General features: G+C 23.2%; 4 protein-coding genes and 1 long non-coding RNA gene across 9 annotated transcripts in view; 3 read left to right on the forward strand and 2 right to left on the reverse strand.

Annotated features, from left to right (window-relative positions):
* The window catches only part of LOC129608042 (PP2C-like domain-containing protein CG9801), a 97,980-nt gene extending 89,449 nt beyond the window's left edge, over nucleotides 1–8,531 (reverse strand). For 2 of the 3 annotated variants that reach the window (XM_055519350.1, XM_055519348.1), the window contains exons 1-2: nucleotides 8,434–8,531; nucleotides 7,639–8,260 (exon numbers count right to left, since the gene is read on the reverse strand). The gene's annotated coding sequence lies outside the window, so the exon portion shown is untranslated. The remainder of the gene's footprint in view (nucleotides 1–7,638; nucleotides 8,261–8,433) is intronic. The other variant, XM_055519349.1, reaches the window with a different exon arrangement.
* On the forward strand, nucleotides 4,489–8,440 carry LOC129608046 (uncharacterized). Its single transcript, XR_008696866.1, has 3 exons — nucleotides 4,489–4,591; nucleotides 8,166–8,233; nucleotides 8,310–8,440. It is a non-coding gene; the product is annotated as an uncharacterized LOC129608046 (long non-coding RNA).
* A 974-nt stretch (nucleotides 8,532–9,505) lies between the features above and the next one.
* LOC129607930 (myb-like protein D) lies at nucleotides 9,506–13,514 on the forward strand. 3 transcript variants are annotated; one of them, XM_055519190.1, is made up of 10 exons: nucleotides 9,506–9,659; nucleotides 9,925–10,095; nucleotides 10,286–10,407; nucleotides 10,465–10,577; nucleotides 10,640–10,952; nucleotides 11,031–11,156; nucleotides 11,213–11,748; nucleotides 11,820–11,949; nucleotides 12,007–12,087; nucleotides 12,144–13,514. In XM_055519190.1, the coding sequence occupies exons 1-10, from the start codon at nucleotides 9,613–9,615 to the stop codon at nucleotides 13,424–13,426; spliced, it is 2,922 nt and encodes a 973-aa protein (XP_055375165.1). In that variant the 5' UTR covers nucleotides 9,506–9,612; the 3' UTR covers nucleotides 13,427–13,514. The 3 variants fall into 3 exon arrangements, with proteins under 3 accessions (XP_055375165.1, XP_055375166.1, XP_055375167.1); XM_055519191.1 differs by having other exon boundaries at nucleotides 10,468–10,577; XM_055519192.1 differs by lacking the exon at nucleotides 9,925–10,095.
* A 2,943-nt stretch (nucleotides 13,515–16,457) lies between these two features.
* LOC129608094 (uncharacterized) lies at nucleotides 16,458–17,198 on the reverse strand. The gene is made up of 2 exons (XM_055519418.1): nucleotides 16,896–17,198; nucleotides 16,458–16,828 (listed from the first exon to the last, which is right to left on the reverse strand). Exons 1-2 carry the CDS (start codon nucleotides 17,078–17,080, stop codon nucleotides 16,471–16,473), a joined length of 543 nt encoding a protein of 180 aa, XP_055375393.1. The 5' UTR covers nucleotides 17,081–17,198; the 3' UTR covers nucleotides 16,458–16,470.
* Nucleotides 17,199–18,056: 858 nt separating this feature from the next.
* Nucleotides 18,057–21,492, forward strand: LOC129607949 (ras association domain-containing protein 8). The gene is made up of 8 exons (XM_055519221.1): nucleotides 18,057–18,277; nucleotides 18,373–18,683; nucleotides 18,741–19,407; nucleotides 19,468–19,584; nucleotides 19,655–19,857; nucleotides 19,923–20,079; nucleotides 20,133–20,220; nucleotides 20,297–21,492. The coding sequence occupies exons 1-8, from the start codon at nucleotides 18,206–18,208 to the stop codon at nucleotides 20,395–20,397; spliced, it is 1,716 nt and encodes a 571-aa protein (XP_055375196.1). The 5' UTR covers nucleotides 18,057–18,205; the 3' UTR covers nucleotides 20,398–21,492.
* Nucleotides 21,493–23,783: the final 2,291 nt, after the last annotated feature.

A 23,783-nucleotide genomic window follows, 5' to 3' on the forward strand; every position in this document is an offset into this window, starting at 1 on the left:
AGCCACTCGAACCTGTCAAGCAATTCCACCAAAACTTCAGAAATATCATTGACCTATAATTGGACACACAACTGCCAAGTTTCATTAATCTGACTTTATTATTCTTCAAATATTTAAAATAAGCTTTTAGACTTGTATGGGAGCTACTCGAACCTGTCAAGCAATTCCATCAAAACTTCAGAAATATATTTGACCTATATTCGGACACACGACTGCCAAGTTTCATGAATCTGACTTTATTATTTTGCCGAATATTTAAAATTAGCTTCTGGAGTTGTATGGCAGGTACCCGAACCTGTCAAGCAATTCCATCAAAACTTCAGAAATATATTTGACCTATAATTGGACACACGACTGCCAAGTTTCATGAATCTGACTTTATTATTTTGCCGAATATAAAAAATTTGCTTTTGGAGTTGTATGGCAGCTACCCGAACCCGTTGTCCGAATTGGTCCAATAACAATAGGGTTCGTCCTTGGCACAAAAGAAGCAACTTGTGAAAGTTTGGTGTCGATTGCATTATTCGTTTTTGAGTTATCGTGCGATCGGACGGACGGACGGACGGACGGACATGTCTAAATCAACGCAGAATTTTACGCTGAGCAAGAATATATATATATGTCCATACCCCAGATGACTCCTTCAAGTAGTTACAAACTCCATACCAAAGTTAATATACCCTTCACGAAGTGCAGGGTATAAAAAAAATATGTGTAACAAGAAATAAATAAATAAGAAAGAGAGGAGAAGAGGAAATATTTAAACATTTATAAAAAAATCAATCAATTCTTTTGCTGAACCGATGAAATAAATTGGATTCAATTTTAAAAACTGCTCTGATGTGTAACTATAACTGTAATTAACCAGGGCAGTGTTTTAACAATACACAAATAAGTTCTCATTGTCCGTATTAAATTCTAATTAAGTATTAAAAGGTTTGAAAAAATTGTAATTCTAATTGTATTATTTGGCAACAATTAAATTGTCAAGGCGGAATTATAATCATAGCAGTAACAAAAAAGTGACATTATCGCAAATTTATCAACAACAGTTGTTATTATCAACAACAGTTACTATTAACAAACTGAGAGAACAAAATCATTTAAATATTGTCATTAGAAGGCAAAAAGATTCAAACTCTTCAGTATGAATATGAAAACATTGTCATTAAATTGTACAATAACATTGGAAAATGTATTTGTAAAGCTGGACGGATGATTACAAAAATGATTCCATTTTTAGAGTACTTACTCCAGCAATAAATAACTTTTAATTACCATACTCCTATACAATAGGTCATAAACACAAGAAAGAATATTTTTAAAAATTTATTTCTACATTTAAATTTTTTAATTTAACAATGTAATTTTTAAAAAATATGATCCGACAAATATTTTGTTCCTTTTTTTCTTATATTTTGTTACTCAAACAAGTACGTAATTGCATTATAAATAAGAGCAAATACAAAAATATATACGAATAGCAATGAAAGCTGAATGAAATTTATCTCATAATAAATCTCATTAAATTTTTTTTTTCAGATTCAAAAACAACAGATAAGTTTCAATTAATAATAATTCAATTAACACTTAATAAACTTATTTCAGTTATCATACTCTACATTTAATTGAAATTTATAAGTGTATTCATACTAAGTATATGGTATAAATATATGTAACTTATTCCCGGAATACAGCAATTAAATGAAATATTTTAAAACACACTACGTGTACATACTAAGATATAAGTACTATGGCGGGTGTGTGAATTTATGGATAATATCATAGTCTGAAATCAAAACTATCCCAAGTTGTATTTAGAAAATTTTTCAGGATAGAAATTAAAATATTAATTAGAAATTAAATTGCCAGTAAAAATTTGTTAATTTTTTAAATTCAATTGTTTATTCGCTTAGAAATCAAATCCTATAATTCACTTGTTCTTTAGAAATAATAAGTCGTAAGCTAAAAATAAAACAAAAATCTAAAAATTTTAAAGAAAAACAAGTTTTGTTTAAAATTGGACTTATTATAGTTTTGATTTAAGGCAACTGTGTACAAATATAGTACAGTCAATAACCTTTTGTTGAGGAATGAAAGGAAAAAATTACTTTTTTTGTTTTGTATTTTTGTTTGTTGTTTTTTTTATGTTAATTTGATCAAAAATTTCAATTATAATAAATGACATCACGATATTTCTCTTTTTATTTAATTTTTAATTCATTTTTTAAATGCATTTTACATAAAACAAAAAAATTCTTAATACTTAATTTATTACATGAGATTAATCTCTTAAAAAATACATAAAAGAAATGTTTGTTCTTTTTACTACAATGAAATTCTCAATTCTAATTTTAGTAGATCAAAAAAAAAAAATTTTCTTATTTCCATAAGAATTTTTTGTATATGAATAATTCATATGAGAAAATTTTATACATATATAATTTTTTTAAATTTTGAAAAATTTTAGAAATTTCCAATTACTTTGTATGTTGTATACTGTCTAGATTAAAATGTTATTTAACTCATGTAAAATAGACAATATTGAGAAATCATTAAAAACAAAACAAGTTAAGTTGAAAACAGAGCAAAAGCAATTTTCCGCGACGAAATGTCAAAATTTATATAGAATACACATAATATTAATTATATTAATGGTACTGGCCAGAATGAAGTGAAATTACCGTTACGAATTTAATCTACGACAGTAAAATAGCCTAAAATCTTATATTACTACTGGTGATTTCTTTCTACTACTGGTCTGATTAATACTGGTCTTTCCATGTGTGTGTGAATGTTTTGATTTAGAAAATTTTAAATGTCACTCATTTTTTTGCAAAATACATAGCAACTGATTTTGCTATTTCGTTTTTGTTCTGTGTTAGCAACGGAAATCGTTCGACATTTTCGTTCTATGCTTTGGTTCTCGTTTAACACTTGATAAAGGAAGTAGTCCCATAAATTTCATATTAAACATAATATACTCAATTAGCATCGGCATAATAAACCCTAATTGAATAATATAAAATTCTTATTGATTTTTTTCAAATTTTATAATAAATTTAAATTAATATTTAATATTAAATTGAAAAATAATCTAGCCGTGTAAGTGACTATAATTAAACACAAGTTAATAAACACTGAAAACTATCAATTGTTTTTGTAAAATATTCGTTATTAATACTAAAATAGACTCTAATATTTTATTATTTTCTGCAAACAGAAAAAAATTTATTAATAATTATTGTTGCCACAATCCAACAAAAAATCTTAATTACAAGTAGGTATTTGGTTATATAGCAACTTAATCAAATGTAAATATTTTCAATAATATTTATTCAAATATTATTTTGTATCGAATGAAAAATTTAACTACATAAGTACATACATACTTATATTCTATGAGCTTATTAAAACATTATAATATTTTTTTTTATTGAAAAAATATTTAAAATTAATTTAAATATATGTAATTAATATAGTTTAATAGGTTACACACGTATACCTTATATTATTATTCAGTTACATACGGATATGTTCGTTTATATATTAAAGTATGTTATACAAAAAGACAAAAAATGAAATTCTATTAAACTTTTTAAGAACTTTTATATAAGTATAAGAAATCAATCAACTTAATTAAACCATATAACAACCATAAGATAGGTAAATGAATAAATAGTTCTTTTTAAAATATGTACATAATTACAAATGTATATATTTATATACAAGTAAGTACATATTAAAGAAATATACGATATGAAATATACGAAATATACGAAATACTTTCAGTTTTTTATTACAAAATTAAAAAAACAAACAGAACAGTAAAACCAATTGGAATTAAACGGCTAATAATGCCATCTCTAACTACAATAGTTCTTTAACCTTTTTGTTGTCTGGTCTGGAAAATTATAATAATTAAAAACAAAAAAAAAAAAAATAAATGAAAGAAAAATAACAACAAAAAAACAAATAAAAATTGTAATAATAACAACAACAATAACACAAACAAAAATATTTTATTTAAACTTTTTTATATTTTATTTGTACATATAAAAATAAAGACAATAACGAAAGAGCGAATGATATGCCATATTAAAAGTTTGATTAAGGTTTGATTAGGGGTAGGTAAATAACTATATACATACATATATATATATACATAGGTATGTACATTAATATTTACCGTATGTGCATTATTTTTTTTACGTAGCCCAATACAAAAAATGCTAGTGTTGAATTCTCCTTTAAAATATTTTTATTATTATTTTTTTTGATTATAATTTTTTCTGTATTCTACGTGTCTACTAATAGTAAAAACAAAAAAAAAAGCTATAAGTACTCACTCATTTTATTCGTTAGTAATTTTTTTTATTTTGCACGTTTTTTTTATTTTTACTGCTTTTAGTCACAATTCTATACGAATTCAGAGACAGACAGATTACTCATTTAGTTTTAGTTTTTTTTATTTTTGTTATTCTTTATGGAATTTTAGTTTTAGTAATTTTTTTTTTTCGTTTCTTTTTTTTTGCCATTTTATAAATTTATTGTGAATAAACAAAAGCTTAATTGAAATGCTGTTATAACAGTAAGTATGTACATAATAATAATATCTCTTTATTTATTTATCTTTGAAATTTTAAAGATTGCTCTCTAATATAGTGAGAACGAGAAGAATAAAACGAAATAAAAAATAATATTATGAAAAATGAGAAAATTTGGTTTATTGCAAAAACGCTGAAGACATATGATTAAATTAAAATAAATAACTATTTAGTTAAAGATGAATAAAATTAAATGGATACTTGATTATGGCTTATCATATTAGAAAATTAAATTGAAGTACTAAAATAAGAATGAATGTCTCTAGCCGAGCTAATAAATTAAGCAACTGAAATAAAAAAAAATTAATTAAAACATTTAAATCTCCTGTTAAGCCTCTTTTTAAAAAAAAAAAAAATAATAATTAATGGACTCGTGTCATAAATAATAAATTTTCTATTAAATACTTAACGACTCTTTTAATTAAATATATAGTAAGTGCCTATAAAATTATTAAAAAATTAGATTTTACTCTCAGAAAAATTTGAGACAGAACTTTTAAAATTTCCATATAAGTACCTACATATAAATGTACATATGTATATTTATCAGCTTTAAAAACATAAAATACCCAGTCTTTTAAAAATGCAATATATTAGTACAATATCGAATTAAAAAACAATCTGGTCGCTATGAAGTGCTTATTGACTATTTGACTAAGTTAGTATTTATTAATTTTAAAGCTATTGCTGATAGTCGGATTATACGAAAAACAATTATGTATTTTGTTAACCTAAATTTCAATTTAAGACGTCATCAAGTCGGGAGTAACTTTAAAATTAAAAGCTTAAGTTTTTATATAACATAATCTTTTGAATCATTGGATCGTATGGTGTTAATAATAAAGTGGAATTAAAACTAGAATGACTAATGTTGAATGGATTTTAACTAAATATATGAAAAGGCATTATTTAAAATGAATTGATTGTTATTAAAAATGTTATAAAGCTCCTAATTTATTAATTTTAATTCTTCTTGTCAATGAAAATAAATAAGAGGTTTTTCTTTAGAAACTGAATTTATTGATGAATGTAGAATATACCATTAATTTTCTTCTAAAATGCTTACTCAAACCTAAAAACACTACATATGACTATAAATACTTCTATATTAAAAAAATTTATTAACTTCTTATTTAAATTAAAAATTTACTTTGATATTTTAATTAAAAATTAAATTTTTAATACTTATTAAGTATTTTGTTTATAAAAACAAAAAACCAAAACAGAAAACACAATTTACATAATATTGTTTTTTTTTCTACGATATTTCTCTACTATATTTTTATAAACGTGATCAAATATTTTCTTACAATCGAAAAAATCAGATGTGCTTTTTTACTAATTTTTATAGAATGCCATAATTTTTCACACAAAAAAAAAAGATTGAATAATAATACTTATTTTTTGTTCTCTATTGTTTTTGCTTTTTTTTTTTGTTAAAAATTTTGATAGATGAGGTAATTTAAGCTTTAAATTAAAAGGTTTCTAAGTAATGATAAAATTGCATTTAAAATTTTTATTGTTTTCTTCGAAAATAACTACAAAAACATTCAAAATAACTTAAGAATAATTATTTTGTAGCATGTAGATAGTAATTTAAGAATAATGCTAGTATTTATTATGTAAGTAAGAATTAAAACAAATTAAAATTTGATGTGTCATAAAAAGATTTAGTTTAAGCTAGAATAATTTGGAAATATCGAAAAAAATAAAGTATTATTTTCGGTTAGAATTTATGAAATGTCTTGCATAATTTAAAATTTTTTTTCCCTTCTTAATATTTTCCAAGATTTTAAATGTTATTTAAAAAAAAATTTATAGTAGCTTAAATAGATAGATTACCTACATTACAAATTCAATTGAAAAATGTAAGGCAAACAAAATATCAACAAAAATTCAACCTTATTAACTTTGATATTTTTCAAAAACAGTAAAATTAAAAATAGTTTCCCCGAAATTTTTTTAATAAAATTGAAATATCTAAAAAGAAAAAATTAATCAATCCAATAAGTATAATATTGGGAATTGACAAACCTCCAATAACATACAAAGCTAAAACAAATAAGTGAACTTTAATCTCAACTGCAACTGCAATACCAAAACAAATTTAATTACAATACAAAATAAAATTTTGAATAAAATTAATAGTTACCTATAGCTATGTATGTGCATAGGTATATTACAAAGCTTATAATACGTATTGTAATGTACAGACATACTTAATGGAATCTTAACTAAAATTAATACTACTCTCATATTTTACTAATATGTATTATTGTAACTAGTAACATCACTCTAACATTTGTAGTTAATTTTTCGCCAACCAGAAACAAAATAACTAAATGCATACATTATTTATTTAAACGATGAAGCACATATTTTAAAAATTAATGTAAGGGAAAAAAATGTGATATTTTAGGATTAATTTTAATCGAAAAATTCAAAAAAAAAAAAACTGAGAACAAAGTAAAAGCAAAGGCAAGTAATAGAAAAACAAATAAAAAAAATTATAATCAAGGTAAAAAACAGGTTTAATATGTAAGTAATATGAATATAATAGGTATATACCTATTAAAAATTCCAAAACATCAGAGAAACTAGCTAGCATAATATTAAAAAACATATGATCATAACGTTAATAGAGAAAAATATTCATTTAGTAGGTAGGAAGGCAGGAAGGTGCCTACCTATCTTATATTCTTTGAAATATATTAATTTGTTATTGAAGTAAGTAGGATTATAGTAATATTACTAAATGAAATCTCTTAGTTTCTAAAATAGCAACTTGAAGATTTTGAATATAATAATTTAATATTAGAGTCAAACATCCAAACACTTCACCTTCAATTTTTAATTGGTTTGTTTTATGTAGCAAGTGCAAGGTAACTTCAATTTAAATATTTGAAACAGAAATGCAATAACAAAATTTACCTAAAATAATTTAATATAAGTAAGTATACTTAATGTGTATGATTAAGAAATTTATAAATTTTATATAAAAAAACATAATATAAAAAATTTAATAACTTACAAATTTTTGTAGGAATCTATTTTGTTTGTTTTGGTCTGTATCTATTAGGTAGATATTAAAAATTTTGTTAAAAAATTTCTTAAAATAAAATTGATTTTTCAATTAAAACGACACAACTGAATCATCATCATTATAATAAAAGTAGAAAATTTACGGTTTTAACTATTCAACATTATTCTTTGTCTTTTTTGTCAAGGATTCAAGATTATTGATTTTTCTATTCACTTTTCTTCTTTTTGCTTTTATTTTATTTTAACTAAAATGTAAACTTCATCTTTAAAAGGAAAGAAACAAGAAGTCATAAAAAAAATAATCAAAACATAAAATCACTTATATATATGTATGTATATAATACCTATTTATATACTAGGTATATCTTGTTATAAAAAAAAATATTCCACGGATAAATTTCTTTTTACAATGTTTACAAGACCACACGTTAATTCCAACTAAACATTTATGCTTCAAAAAATTTCTCTCTATGCGTTTTTTATGAGATGGATTGAATCAGATGGTTGTATTTTCAGAAATCATCATTGAATTCTCTACACTTCACGACGATTTAAAGGAACTTTACTATGTAACATGTAGATATGTATGTATACTTGAAATATACAAAATACTAAAATGAAAACAAAGTAAATTAATTTTCGCTTATCTATAAATTTCAGATATTTATTACATTTGTAACCTTTATTTTTTAATTCTTTTGTTATTTGTGTGTTTAAAAAAAAATTTTGAAAAACAATCTAAATACTTTTTAATATCAACTTTTTAAAGAAATTGATAACTTACTTTTAAATTAGAAGCTTTTTTTTACATCTTAAAAATCTGTTTTCTTTATCTAGCAATCAAGATTTTCTTTCACAAATTATTTTACATTCATATTTTATTATTAAATTTAAAATTAAATCACATTTTAAATGTAATAAATATAAATTTAAATCTACTAAAAATTATTTTATTTAAGAAAAAGTTATCCAACAAGTTGCATTATTTTTTTAAAAATCCATTCGCACTGCAAATAAACATTTTGCAGGAATCTTATTTTTCCTTCTACTAATTAATTTACAATAATTGACATTTACTCATGATTTTATTGCTATCATTGCCATATAATTGAAATTAATTTAGACTTTGATCATATTTTTTGCAGTGCCATAGAATAAAATATTGTGAATTTTGAAATTTATGTTAAATGTATTAAAATTGATAATCTAATTCACAGCTGACGAAAATATTGATATTTTTGTTACGTGAAGATCTAAACCAAAAGATTTTGCAATTAAGAGTTTGCATAAAGCAGAGTTGGTGTTATTTTAATTGTCATTTAGTTTTCAGAAATGCTTAATTAATAATCATAATGACAAACATAAAAAAATTTTACATTTTGTTTTGTATATATTACTTTCATGTTTTTTAAAAGGATTTTGTGAAATGATATCTATATAACATATACTAATAGGTCTGTCTGGTATAAGAACATTTTTGTAAAAACTTTATAAAACTTTAAAAATGTTTAAAGTTTCCTTAAGTTTTGTGAAGTAAGTGTTTTAAAAATCTTACAACTGTCGAAACAGCTGTTTTTCTTGGTTATATCAGAAGGTTTTATTTTTCAAAAAAAAATTTTTTTATCAACAATAATTTTCTTTTTCAAAACTTTTTAATTAAAAATAAAATAAATAAAATGGATTCCCAAATAGTTTTTTCAAAACCTACTTGCATTTTATGGTTTACTCAGGACTCAAACCTTTAAGGTTTCAGATTTTTGTAACGAAACCCTGCCATAACTTCAACGATGTAAAAAGCAGAATTTCCAGGAAAGAAAAATAAAAAGAAAATGAACAATATGTGTCACAAGATTTGTCATCAAAAGAATGTCAGAAAAATTTATAGAGTGTAAATAAAAAATAATTAAATTTTTATAGTATTATTTTAAATTTAATATTAGTGTTTAAATTTTATTCAACTATAATGGAAACAATAACAGCATGTTTTTGCTGTCGAAAGAAAATACATAAGTGAGTTTTTAATTTTTTAATTTGGATGCACTTATACAACGCTTTGAATGGATCTCAAAATTCCAATAAGTGAAAGTTGCTACATATTTTTTGTAAAAATGCACTATTAATTTTAATTTTGAGCTTAATATTTTTCATCAACAATAATATTATAACATACATTTTGTGTTTTATTTCATATTTTGCTTTTTGAAATATTCTGTGATTTTTCGTATTTTGTTTTTCTGTTTTTTTTTTTGTTATTGTGTTTATTAACATTTTTAAGGCGAAATGAGTTCCAAGGATTAGAAGGAATGGTTAAACTAAAAAACCCAGAGGACAATAATCTAATTGAACCAAACAATACTGAAGTTGAAAATGTTAATAGTACATTGGTAGTGCAAGTAATTGAAACTAGCTCAACAACAACATCTAATGGCGATGCTGAATCCAAAAGGTTTCATTTTTGTTTTAGTTTTTCTTTTTGTGCTTTTGTTTTTTATATTCATTGGGATGCTTTTTATTGTCAGAAAAACAAAAAATTATTATTTGAAGTTGTTTATTTTGTTATATTATCACTTTTTTAACCGCCTGTTATTTAAATAACCCTTAATGTAATAATTTCATGTATTTTAATAATTTTCAAGAGCTAGCAGTGTTCCTCAAAGAAGTCTTCCAGACATTCCCATTACAGAGCCGTCAGGACAAAATGACAACTATTCTGATTTATATGCGACAGTTGCAGACAAAGTAGAAGGGAAACCGAGTCGTAAGTTAAACAATACACATAGAATTATAATAAAAAATATTTTGTTCACAATTATAGCAGCACCGAGCTTAAAGAAACAAACTAGTATTTCTCAACACAGTTCTATCAGCCAAGCCGATGTAAATTCACCTTACGCAACAGTAAAAAATCCCACACATGGTTATGACAAGGTAACGCTTTATTATAGTCTTTTGTTGTAGTCTTTTATTTCAATTTTGATATAAATTCTCAGGTTAGAAAATCCAACGAAGAACATCCATATGCGCAGTTAAATGCCCCAAGCACTAGTAGGAATACTATTATTAGTAATAAAGAGAACCCCTACGAAAACACAGATGAGACTGAGGACACTAGTCTTCCACCAATAAATATAAATCAAAATATTTCTGATAGTTCTTTAACTGAAAGTGAAAATTCACCACAAGAAGTTATTCCAGCAGCGGCAGCTATGTTAGGAATGATATCGGCCAGTCAAGAATTACCTTATATGACACCACCAATAGTACCACAGCCAAATTTTAGTGGAGACTCTCAAGATTCCTCAAGTAATTGAATATAGTTACTCAAATTTAATAAGTTTTTAATTTATTTATTATATATACTATATTATATTATACTTATAGAAGGTTATACAAGTATAAGTGTAAGGGAACCTTTAGCAAATATTATAGCACAAACAAAACAACAACAAAGGCTATCTTCAAAACAGAGGACTGATTCTCATTATGCAACGGTTTCCGATGATTCTGGTATAAAATTATTATCAAAAACATGCTAATTTTTACAAGAATATTTTCTATTTAAGATGAAATGTATGCAGCTATTGAAGATCCTAATAATGTTGGAGATATATATAATAGTGGCTCAGAAACATATGCACAAATCCAGCCAACTAATCAGTTAGTTACTGTTCAAATCAATCAATCGTATCATCAAGGAAATCTTATATCAAATTCTAATCAGACTATCTGTATTAGTACAGTTATGGCAGGAACATCGCGGCGTAGTGGGTTGGATATGGAACATGTTTCATTAAGCTCTCAACCATCTACAGCATTACATTCAAATGCAAGCACAATACACGCAACAGATCAGACACCTGCTCCACCAACGGTAGATTCATTATTTGCAATGCATTCAAGACAAGCTTCTTCTTCTTCAAATGTAAGTTATATTGGAAACATCGGTTCCCCAAAACCAGAAAAAAGACAAGCAAATTCCCCTTTACCACCCACTCCAAAAAATGGAAATAGTTTTTCAAATTTATCGAATCAATCGGGGAGAAATTCGGCGGTAGTAGAAGAAAGTCCCCCTAAAGATATTGATGGAATGTATGCAAAGGTAATTTCAGTTTTTTAACACTAAAATTTTTTTTTTAAAATTACTTATGTGTTCACAAAATTTTGATGCAGGTAATGAAAAAAGGAAAATATCCTAACTCTCCATCACAAAACAATTCGCCAGTCTTAGGTAGACGTCACATTAACAACGTAGTAGAAAAAATATCGGATCTGAAAAGAAGTAACTCTTTTAAACAGATAGGTACATTAATGCTTTTACTCAAACCGAAACTTTTATTAATATGTGTTTTTATTTTAGAAAATTCACGTCCTAGAAGTGATAGTTACGATAAAACAAATGGAAATAATTTAAATATTGTTGAGAATAGAAAATCAGAAGGTAACAATTTTTTTTACACTTATACATACCATTTTCATAAACAAATTCTTTTGAAGGTTGCTCAGTTGTTCGTTCTTTATTTACGGAAACAACAGGAGAAACGGAAAAGGCGGGCATTATAATTGTAGAACCTGGATATGAAAGTTTACCGGATACATCTTCCCTCAACACAAATGATCCTGGTTATGAAACTTTATTAAAAAATCCTCTTCTTTCTGTTGCCAATAACGAAAAAAATAGTAAGCCAAATTCTGATTATGATCCAAATTATGAAGTTTTACAACCATTTAATACTAATAAAATTTATACCAATACATCCGGTGATGATGGGTACGCGAAAGTTTTAGAAAAACGGCCAGCAATCATAGACGATATGCGTCAAGTTATTTGTTCAAATTCAAGTAATGATAATGAAGACGATGATATTTTAGCTGGATATAGCAAAGTTAAAGAGAGAAAAAGTGATGATGACACAATTGCAGGTTACAGTAAAGTTAAAGATAAAGATGATGATGATGTACTAGCAGGATACAGTAAAGTCAAAGAACGTAAGGTTGACAAAGATGATGATGATATTTCTGCTGGATATTGTAAAGTTAAAGATCGGAACGAGATTGAAGATGATGACATTTTAGCTGGTTATAGTAAAGTAAAAGAAAGAAAACCGAATGTTGAAGATGACGAAAATATGCCTGGCTATAGCAGTATAAAGGAAATTTCTAATAAAAAAATTGATCTTAAAGACCATGGTTATGCTAGTATATCAGAGGCTAAACAATCAAATGATCCTATTAGTAGTAAAAATTATAATAACAATAATAACAATAATAATATAAAAATAAGTAATACGTATAATAATAATAATAATAATAATAACAACGAATATAAATTAACTGATAGTTTAAGTAAATATTTAATTAACGATAATAATATCAATACTGATATTAAATGCTCATCAGATATATATTCAACTATCGATCAAAATGATGGAGCTAGATATAATGAAATAAAAAATAATGATGAAGAACATAAATATTCAACAATTGGTACAAAAAAGAATTTATCCAATAAAAATAATTTATATATGGAACAAAAAGAGCAAATTCAAATGGAAAGAGATATTCCACCACCTTTACCGCCAGTTGGTACTAGATCACCAGAATTATTAACTAATAAGAAGTTAGAAAACTCAAATAATTATAAAAAGAAAGAAAATCCATATGAAAAAGTTAAAGATGTATCCGATATTAATTTGACAAATGATAAAGATATAACAAAAACTACAAATGTTCAAGAAAATGGTAGTGTTTTAGTTGTAGATGACTATTTTCATGTTTAATTGATTACATATATATATATGTATTATAATGAAAAAAATAAAATATCAAATTATTTAAAATAAATAATAATTAATTGTGTAAACAGAAGTCAGGCATAAAACATACATATAAATACATATTTATCAATATAAATCTTATATACAACAGTTTTTGTATATATTTAAGAAAAACTTAATCAAATTTAGTATACAAAAGTACTAAAAGTACAAAATATACTAGAATATGAATTAAAAAAAATTAAAAAAAAACGAAATCAAAACTTATGAAAATATATTATAAAATTTCTTCTGTAGTAAAAAAGTGATAATATAGATTTGTGCATTTAAAATGCGATTTAGATATTAAAAAGAAAATGAATCACTTTTTGTCCATCATTATTTTTCAATTTTAAGTTTTTTTTTGAATTGTAGTAGAATCTTTTTTTTACAATATGTTATTATTAAGGACTTTTATTTAAGTCAAAAAAGAAATGTACTGAAATTGATTTGATATTCTAAATTCTTGATGGTTAAAATTTAAAAATTCCAATAATTAAATTCAATATTTTTATTATTATTTCATAGAATAATTTTTGAAATATCTCACGTATTTAATATCTTTATTTAGATTTGCATTTCAAATAATATTTTTTAACAATTAATTATATAAAAATATTACGATTATTATTTAAAAAATTTCTTGAAATTGTTTGACTTCTGTTGGTATTCTAAAATACAATGCATATATTTATAATTTAATAATTACAATTATTATTTTAATTTTTATTTTGTAAGTTTAGCAAGGTAAGTTTTAGTTATTTAGTATTTTTTTATATTTTACTTTTTTTTTTTTTGTTATTATTTTATGTAAATCCTTGATAAATATGATATTTTTTGTTGTCAGTTTGTTTTTTTTTTTTTATTAAATTTTTGCTTAATTTATTTTGTTCCCTCTTTTTTTTGTTTTGTTTTTATAATATTATATTAAAAACACCATTATTAATATTACGATATGAAGCACAATAGTACAACACAACATTTATTTGAAATATTTCTTAATGTTATTAAATATACAAACATACCATTATTTTTTTTTTTATTTCGTCAAAGTATTTATAATAATTTTTATTTATAAGTGGCTAGACTTAAAATTTTTATAATTTTAGAATAAAATGTATAAAATAATCATATTCAAATATTTATATTGAATAACTAATTAAAATAGTTTCATTTTAGTTTTCTGAAATTATTAATTTTTTAGTATTTAAATTTTATTTCAAAAACTTGTGCTATCTTAAAAATATAACTACTACTTACTTTTATTTTATTGCTTAAATTACAAATTTTTGTATAAATTATCTTTTATACAAAATATTTGTATTAATAAATAAAACGATCAAAAATTTTTAATTCAAAATTTTATTATTTGATATTTAATAATTTACCATTGAAGTGTGGTAATAAATACTATATCTTATTTTATTTTATATAAAATTACTTATAATTAATATAAATTTAACAATATTAATTGAGATATGCATACTTACTACATTTATTAGAATTATTAGCTGATTTTATATCAAGGTAATTAAAAAAAAATTCCTTAAAAAAAGTTCCAAAATAAATGTAAAAATCTTTCTTAATTTTTGTTACATTAATTAGAAAATTAAAGTATTTTTTCTTTATTTTAAATTAATAAATTTATGAAATAGTTAAAGTTTTTATGGCGGAGTTATATGAAATTTAGAAAAATTCTGAAATTTTTTTTTGTTCGTCACTAAAAAAAATTTATTATTGCAAAATAAAATTAAATTTAAGAAATTTTTAAAAATTTTTCTGTAAAAAAAAAATTTCAAAGAAAACTCAAATTATTAGTTTATATAAATATTGGATTGAAAATATTTACAAGTTTGTTATATATGTAAAACATTGAAATTTTTCATTTATTTTTTATTTTTCTCCGCTATAAGATGAATTTTATCGAATATTTAGTAAATTTTTACTGAATTCCTAAGAATTCCTAAAATTATTATATTATTGTCTATAAAGATATGTAATAATTTTGTATTTTAAAAAATGTTTTTCATTATTATTCTATTAAAATTAAGTTAATTGTTAAATATAAAAATAGTGAACAGAAAATTGTATGTGATTTATTTTATAATTGGTGTGCGATTAAGCGAAAAAAAAAATTTAATTTATTAAAAAAAAAACTAAAATTTTATTAAAAAAATATAAAATAAGTATTCAGTTTTTAAGAAAGAAAACAAAACTTAGTAAATAGTTAATTCGAAAAATTCTAGATTATATTATATTTAGTTAAATTGTAAATTTAAGAAAAAACAAAAATTAGAAGGAAAACACATTTTAAATGAAAAAAAAAAATATTATAATTTTAATTATTTTATATTTAGCACAATATAAAAACACAATTATATTACAACATATTATATTTATAAATATGTACCTACTTTTTACATATTTAAAATGAACTTATCATATTTTATTATATTATATTTTTTAAAAACAATAAAAAAAATTTTTATTTCCATTTTAAATAATTAATTTTATTTATTAAATTTATAACAAATTTTTAAGTATTTGTGATAATTACTCTTATAAATCGCATCTGTGGAATTCAATTTTCTGTAATTATTCACCCTTATTCTTCATTTCTTAGTATCACATAAGGCGATAGGATGTTATTGAAAAGAATTTTGTTCTTCAGTATGAAATTTCGAATTTTGGAATTGATTTTATTCACGAATATTTACAATTTTTTTGAATAACAATCCATCACATCATGTGGTGCGACTAACAAAATATGGGTGGTTAAAATCATGACTATAAAATTTTAGGTCTTACAGTTTCTGTTCAAAGTCAAACCTAAAGAAACATTTTAAAAAGAACAGGTAGCCAAAGGTTTATTGAAAGATAAAAATGTTTAAAATAATAATAGAAGCAGATTAAAGAGATATAGTAATATTTATTCAATAATCTTGTGTAGGTATGATAGGAAAACAAAAAATGTTTTTATCGTTGAAGAAAAATCAGATCCAAATAGCTCAACTAAAATGACGTATTTCTAAATTATAAGCAATTAATTCCGCTGGTTGGTCACAAAGATTTATAAAACGAATTTGAATTGCTGGTTCATATTTATCTAATAAACTTTGATTAAATATTTTTTTCATATTATCTACATCTAAATTTTCTACTTCAATTTCGTTGGTATCACAAAATTTATTAAATTGATAATAAATATCTTGTAGAGTAACTGGCATTTGATTTTCATTTGGAGAATTTATATTATAAAATACTGCATTTCCATACACTTCTGCCGTTTTTTTATCTGGGATAAAATCTCCATACAAATTTGTTAAAAGACGAACTTTAACTGAACCTTCTGGTATTTCATGTTCTCTAAAAGTAAAATGTTTAAATAAATAACATGTACCTATGTATCTCCAATTTGTCTTTCAAAATTTACCTCCCAAGACAGGACAATCTTATATTCTCTAAGAAATAACTACATTCATCTTTAAATATTTTGCCAATAACTGCACAATTGCCATAATGAAAGTCTAAATAGTTTTCAATAAAAACTAGCTCTTCCACTAAAAGTTTTTTGTAAACATTGCTATATAATTTGGGATTGAAAATCCTACCAGACATTTTTAAATAAATATCATATGTACGTATATTGTATGTACTTAGCAAAATTTGTTTATAGATAGTGAATAAGTTGGTTCATATTTACAAAACAAATCTTTAGTACGATTTCCCCTTAATGTAATTTTATAAAACATACTATGTATACTAATAGAATGTTGAGCTATACATCCAGCGTCAAACGATATATACGTTTTACGTCAAAATTCAAGCAAATTAATTTAGAACTAGCATATGAAAAAATTTGGCTTAAACAAATATCAAACTGGTACTAACAAATCTCAATATGGTACTGAACAAGTCTTTCGATCATTATAATATTTAAAGTTTCAAAAGTGAAGTTCTAAATAAAATTTATTGACACTTTTACATAATACTTATTTGCAAGTTATATCAAGTGAGAATTTACATTATATTGGGTGCAATCGGTGAAAATGTGTGATACGAGTAACATATCAGTTATCACCCGTCAGTACTTATCTCACTTCCATAAATTCGTATTGATAGTAGGACATGTTAAATGATTTTTCCGCAACTGTTGCAATAGTATCGCAAATATTGCAATTTTAATTGTCAAAATACAATTATTCAAAGGCTTTATATTACATTCAATAATTAAAACTTGATAATCAAGTCGATAATTATATTCTAGCACAGCAACCATTCGAAGGTTTAAGCGGGGTTTAAGAAAATATTAAAAATTTTAATATTTTTCTGAGTTTACTTTGGGAGTCATATGAAACTACATATAATTTTGAAAAAGTTTATATAAAGTTAATCAATTTTAGATCAGTATAAAAATGTATGTTTAAGATCAATATGTTTCAATCGTGAAAAAGTAAAAAAACTCGAGATTTAGTGAATACAATAATACATTCATCCACTATCGTGTAAACATGTCAAATAGGTTTTTGTTATAAAATAAAAGTCAATGGATGAAAGTGACATATCACAATTGTTTGACATTTTGGGTTGGGCTGCCATTGTGCCATTGTTGTTTTACTTATTATTATTTCTGTGCTGAAGAGAAAAAACAAAATGACGAAATTATCGATTATTTAGTTAAAATTTAAGAAAAATCCCAAAATAAATAGAAATTTATTATTATTTAAATATTGTTCCGCTATAATGGAGTTTAAAGTATATGTTGAGGGAATACAAAGAATCGTATGCGGAGTTACAGTTAATACCACCTGTCAGGTTAGTCATTTTTATTTACTTAATTTCTACTTGTTCGGACTACTTAATATGTTTTCAAGTTTGAAAAACTTATTTTAAAAATTTTATTTTTCAAGGATATTGTTTTTGCATTGGCTCACGCGACAGGCAAAGTTGGAAGGTTTACATTAATTGAAAGATGGAGAAACAATGAGAGATCATTAGCACCAAATGAAAACCCTTTAAAAATTTTACTTAAATGGGGTGAATATGCGAATGATGTTCAGTTTATATTACAAAGATCGGATCAAATAAAAAAAGATGACAAATTTACTCAGCAGCAGAGAGATACAGCATTAGCTCAGAGTAGTAGTTCAAAATCTCCGGAAAAAAATTCTATTGAGTTTTCTCCTTTAGATCGATCAAAAGAATACAGAAAAAGTTTTGGGTAGATTTAATGAATTTTCTAAAAATAAAAAAAAATTAATATGTACTATTCTTACAGTTCGATTGAAACAAAGCAGGTAGAAAATATTGGAATTGTGAAAGGAATTCCTCAGAAACAGTCAAACAATTTGCAGCAACAAAACCCACATCAATCTCCCAGCAACTCTCCACAAAAAATTAATGTTAAGCATGAAAAGACACCGTCAAGTATTAGTTTACCATTATCAAATGATGATAATAGCATGTTTAGTGCAAATTCTAATGAAATTAATTTAGCAGAAGTTAGAAATTCATTAGATCGCAGAACTGGAAATAATTTATATCAAAATGAATTAGTTCAAGTTAAAAATTCTAGCAATGAAAATCTTTTAGATATGTTAAATGTTAACAGAGTTAATAGTATTACGTCACCATCATCATCTCCTCAACAATTACAACAGCCACAAATTTCATCAAATGGTGCCTTAGTACCACCGCCATATAGAGATCCTCCACCACCTCGAAACAGCCCCCTTCAAAAAATGGATTCCTATAATAACAACAGTAGTAGCAATTCAAAGAAATCAACAGATAACAAAGATAATATGAATCTTGCTACTTACTTTAATATAAATGATTTTGATTTAAATGAAAATGTTTTGCAAAACATCCAATATAAAGATTTGATACAATTAATTAAATTGCAAAGAGATAAAATAAACTCCCAGCAAGCTGATTTAACCAAAGTAAAAAAATTTTTTAAAACAAAATTGTCGACACATTAACCAATTTTTTTTTATTTTAAGTATGACGCAGAAATAGTTTACCTTGAGAGTAAAGAACGAGATCAAGTACAAGAATTAGAATCCATATCTAGAGAAATAAGCAAAACGGATCAAATGTTTAGGCAAGGCAATGAACAGGTATAAAGATTATATCCATTTTTAAAATTTATTTTTATAAACTATTTTTATAAACCAATTTGATTTTAAGCTGCAAACTTTACAATATGTTGAAGAGGAAAATGAGCTTGTTAAGCAACAAGAAAAGACTTTAAAATCCGAGATAACGCTACTAAGGTCAAAATTGGCGAATTGTGAGACTGAATTACTTCAATGCAAAAATAAAATTCGCTTACTTATGGACGAAATTCAAATTGAACAAAGACAACTTAGTAATAGACAAAAGGATAACAGGTATTTTTTATTGTAAAATCACAACATAAATCATTACATACATAAATTTGAAATTTTTTTTGTAGACAAAATGTTGAAAGAAATTTCTTAAGTGAAATGGAACGTATACAAACTGAAATAGATCTTGCTATTCAAAATACAGAATCATCAACCAAAACTACAGAAAATTTGAAAAAGGAAATCATTTTAATAGAGAATGCTATTGCAGAGAAAAAACGTCAAGTAATACCTAATTGTCAGTTAAACATAATTTTACCACATTATTAAAATTCTAGGTTGAACAACTTGTTAATGAAATGAAAGAAGTTAATTTACAAAGTTTAACTGTAACACCATCTGATGAAATACGACATTTACTTGAAGGTCTGTAATTTCAAATGAAAATAATAAATATAATAAATTTAATCTAATTTTGTTTTTAAATTTTTATGATGTTAAGGTTCTAATCGACCAGGAAGTACACGTCGTATTATTGGATCTCCAAGACAACTTGAAAATGCTGTTCCAACAAGCAAAAATCCACATGGTGTTTGGGTATAAATTAGATTTGTTTTCAAATACAAATTGAATAATTTAAAATAATATCCATTTGCTGCTTTTTGCAACAAAAGAAAGCAGTAAATATTCAAATTTCTGCACATTTTACTCTAAAATTAAAAAGTTAGTTTAAATAGAAAAATTGTAGTTAAGAAAATTTTATAGTATTTAATTTTCATTTATTTTTTTTTTTTTATTATTATTAAGTATAAAATAAAAAAAGAAAAGGAGAAAGTGTCACAACAAATTTTTTGGTGTAATAATGGAAGTTTATTTAAATTAAATTAAATAATTATATAGATAAATGCTCAAAAATTAAGTATTGGACAATTATTTCGTGGGGAAATTTCCAAAATGAAAAGCTAATAAAATTTAATAAATTCTTCAATAACAGTTTTACTGATAATGAAAAGATAATAATTTTTCATTTCCACATGAAATAAAATATGCTTAATGAAACCTCATACAAAACTGGAAATATTTTCCAGAAATCTATAAGTTTCTAATGATATATATATATGGTACTTACAGAAAAGCTTGTTTTCAAGCAAAATTGGTTCTTTTTTTTTTACAAATTGTTGCCGTTTTTTTTATAATTTTTTTTTATTATAAATATTTGCATTAATAATTTTTATATTATATTTTAATATTTTTTAATTTTAAAATATTTAAATGTGATAGATATTCTTTCCATTTTTATTTTTCTCCAATATATTTTTTATTTTTAGGTTTAAATATATTATAAATTTTATTTAGATAAGTTTTAAACGTTCAGAAGTACAATTAACATTTTAATTTTTTTAGTTTTTTTTTGCGTGAGACGTATATTTTCCTCCGTCCACAATAATATTATTCGGAATAATATGAAAATAAAGAAATGTTTTGGTTATTAACATTAAAAAAAAAAGTCTGATTTTTCTTAAAAAATTGTAAAATATATTAAATTTAAAAAAAAATTTTCGGAGCTTTGTTATATAATATATTAAAAATATCTTCTGAACGTTAAATGTTAAAATTAATACATACATTAGTTTGAATATAGTTGCTACAACTGCCTTTATTATTTTACATGCAATATTATTTTGTAAAAATGCACTTCTAAAAGACATAATTTTGTTTTTTTTTTTTAAATATATTGAAAATTTTTATTTTTTTGAGTATTATTATTGAAAAATATAAAAAAAAAATTTATTTTTAACAAACATCATATAAATAAGATTAAAAAAAATATGTTGAAGTGTAATAAGAATATTTTATTGAAATTCTTAATTTTTGTTTTATAAATTTTTTGATTTTGTGTGTGAATTTGTGGTTTGTTTTTTAAAAATAAAATTATATTAATCGATTAAAAGATTTATTTTGTTCGTCTTATTACACTTCAATAAATTTTGTTTTAATTTCCAAAGTACAAATCATTTAATTATACTTTGTTCATATTAAGCATTTATTTTAACTTTTTTTTTTTGTTTTAGTTAAAAACTCTCATCAAAATAATTCTTTAAATCATTTTTAATTAATGGCATTCCAAATATAATTTTTACATTCCATTATTTAAAAAAGTTATATAAAAATAATTTTTTTAAAAGCTACAAAAAAATAAATTCTTTTATTCAAATTATCCATCACATCTAGTCTTATAAGATTCATTTTAAAAATATTAAAATTTGATTCGATTTTTCATTAATTATAAAAGAAATAAATGGACCTATAAACCATTTATTTAAACTATGTATATGCACATAATAATTATGTCATAACGAATACAAAATTTAATTGTAAAAATAAGAATTTTATATAATTTTCAACCTAAATAATACAATAATAAAAGTGCTGTTTTTTTTATATAATTTAAATGATGAGCTCCTAATTGAAATTTCATAAAAATTATAAAATTATTTTCCTTATTGAGAATAACCAAATTATTTAAAAACTATATTATATAGTAAGAAACTAAATTTAGCACATTATTTAGAATTTATTGCCATTTTACAAAATTTATAAGTAAATTAATATTACTAATAAAATTTATTATCTAATATAAATGTTATTAAAATTATTTGTCTAATTTTAAAATTATACTATGTAGCAATGTACTCAAAAATTAATAAAAAGAATATAAAAATTATACATACTATTTGAATGAAGTAATTCTAAAATTTATTTGAATTAAAAATTAATTCAATAAATAATATCAAAAAAATAGTGTATTAACATTTTTTAATTTCAAATAATATACCTATAAAATGTTGAATGTTAATTAAAAAATAAATATTTGAATAATATTGAATTTTAACAAAGTGAAAACAAAAAATGTAGTTAAAAGAAAAAGGATAAGTAAATATTATTGTAAAGAAATATTAATGTAGAGAAAATTTGCAAATTATAGTTTGTTTAAAATAATCAAATAAAGACAAAAAATTTATAATTACAAAAATTACTCATGTTTTAATGTAGTTTGGGAATATTATGACCTATTTGATAAAAAGATTTAGTTATTAAACAAAATTGCTGACATAATGTGATAATAAATATTATTGAACAAACCACAAGTACATATTTTTCAAAAGTATGGGGGTTTTCATTTATTCAGCTCTAGAATAGTTTTAGCTTGTAGCACGTTCGAAAATTCACGCTACATACACTAAAAAATATAGATCGTTCGGAAATTACTGGCTGCAATAAAGTGCGTTCGAAAATTCAATCTTTAATAAAGAAATGTAGCGCAAACTTTTAGTTTAAATTTTCTCGCTGCCTCCTGAAACTTTTTTTTTTTCTTTTCAAATTTCAAATTCAAAAAAATTTTAAATTTCAGATTCAGATATTGAAGGATTATTAAAGTATGTTTTCTTTAAGTTTTCAAATCTTTTTAAAATTTCCATATTTTGCAGTGAATTGAAGGGCGAAAATTATTGCGATACTATTTCATAAACAATGTCATTTCTGTTTTTTGTTATTTTCGAACGACTGATTATTTAAAAGTTTCAAAATTTGTAGACTGCGTAAACTAAAAAAACTTAGCTGAAGTTTTAGCATACTGTTTAACGCTGCGGCTTAGAAATTTTAGTTCTAATGTAGAAGTTTCAGCGCAGCGTGCATAAACGAAAACCCCCTATGTTTTGAATGTACATACTTGTAATTTGCTTTACAATATAGACATTCTAGACAAGTAATAAAAAAATATTTTTAGGCCCAGGTTTTAGTAAATAAAATAATGCAAATTTTATAGCAAAAATATTTTTTCATTTAAATTTTTATTAATAAAAAGTATAATTAGTATTTATTAATAAATTATGTTATACAACTCAATTAAATTTTCAAACTACAACTTTTTCATTTTATTTTGTTTTAATTTTCTTAGCAAAAATTTGTCATTAATTTTTTTCAACAAA

This window comes from Condylostylus longicornis, unplaced genomic scaffold, assembly GCF_029603195.1.
Source record: "Condylostylus longicornis isolate FDR11 unplaced genomic scaffold, ASM2960319v2 ptg000030l, whole genome shotgun sequence".
Lineage (NCBI taxonomy): Eukaryota > Metazoa > Arthropoda > Insecta > Diptera > Dolichopodidae > Condylostylus > Condylostylus longicornis.

Coding starts and splice junctions, on each gene's coding strand:
- LOC129607930 (XM_055519190.1), top strand. CDS start 9,613: ATGGAAACAATAACAGCATGTTTTTGCTGTCGAAAGAAAATACATAA. Junction 10,096..10,285: donor GGCGATGCTGAATCCAAAAG/GTTTCATTTTTG, acceptor ATAATTTTCAAG/AGCTAGCAGTGTTCCTCAAA. Junction 10,953..11,030: donor AGACTCTCAAGATTCCTCAA/GTAATTGAATAT, acceptor TTATACTTATAG/AAGGTTATACAAGTATAAGT.
- LOC129608094 (XM_055519418.1), bottom strand. CDS start 17,080: ATGTCTGGTAGGATTTTCAATCCCAAATTATATAGCAATGTTTACAAA. Junction 16,829..16,895: donor AGATTGTCCTGTCTTGGGAG/GTAAATTTTGAA, acceptor TTTTACTTTTAG/AGAACATGAAATACCAGAAG.
- LOC129607949 (XM_055519221.1), top strand. CDS start 18,206: ATGGAGTTTAAAGTATATGTTGAGGGAATACAAAGAATCGTATGCGGA. Junction 18,278..18,372: donor CAGTTAATACCACCTGTCAG/GTTAGTCATTTT, acceptor TTATTTTTCAAG/GATATTGTTTTTGCATTGGC. Junction 18,684..18,740: donor GAATACAGAAAAAGTTTTGG/GTAGATTTAATG, acceptor CTATTCTTACAG/TTCGATTGAAACAAAGCAGG.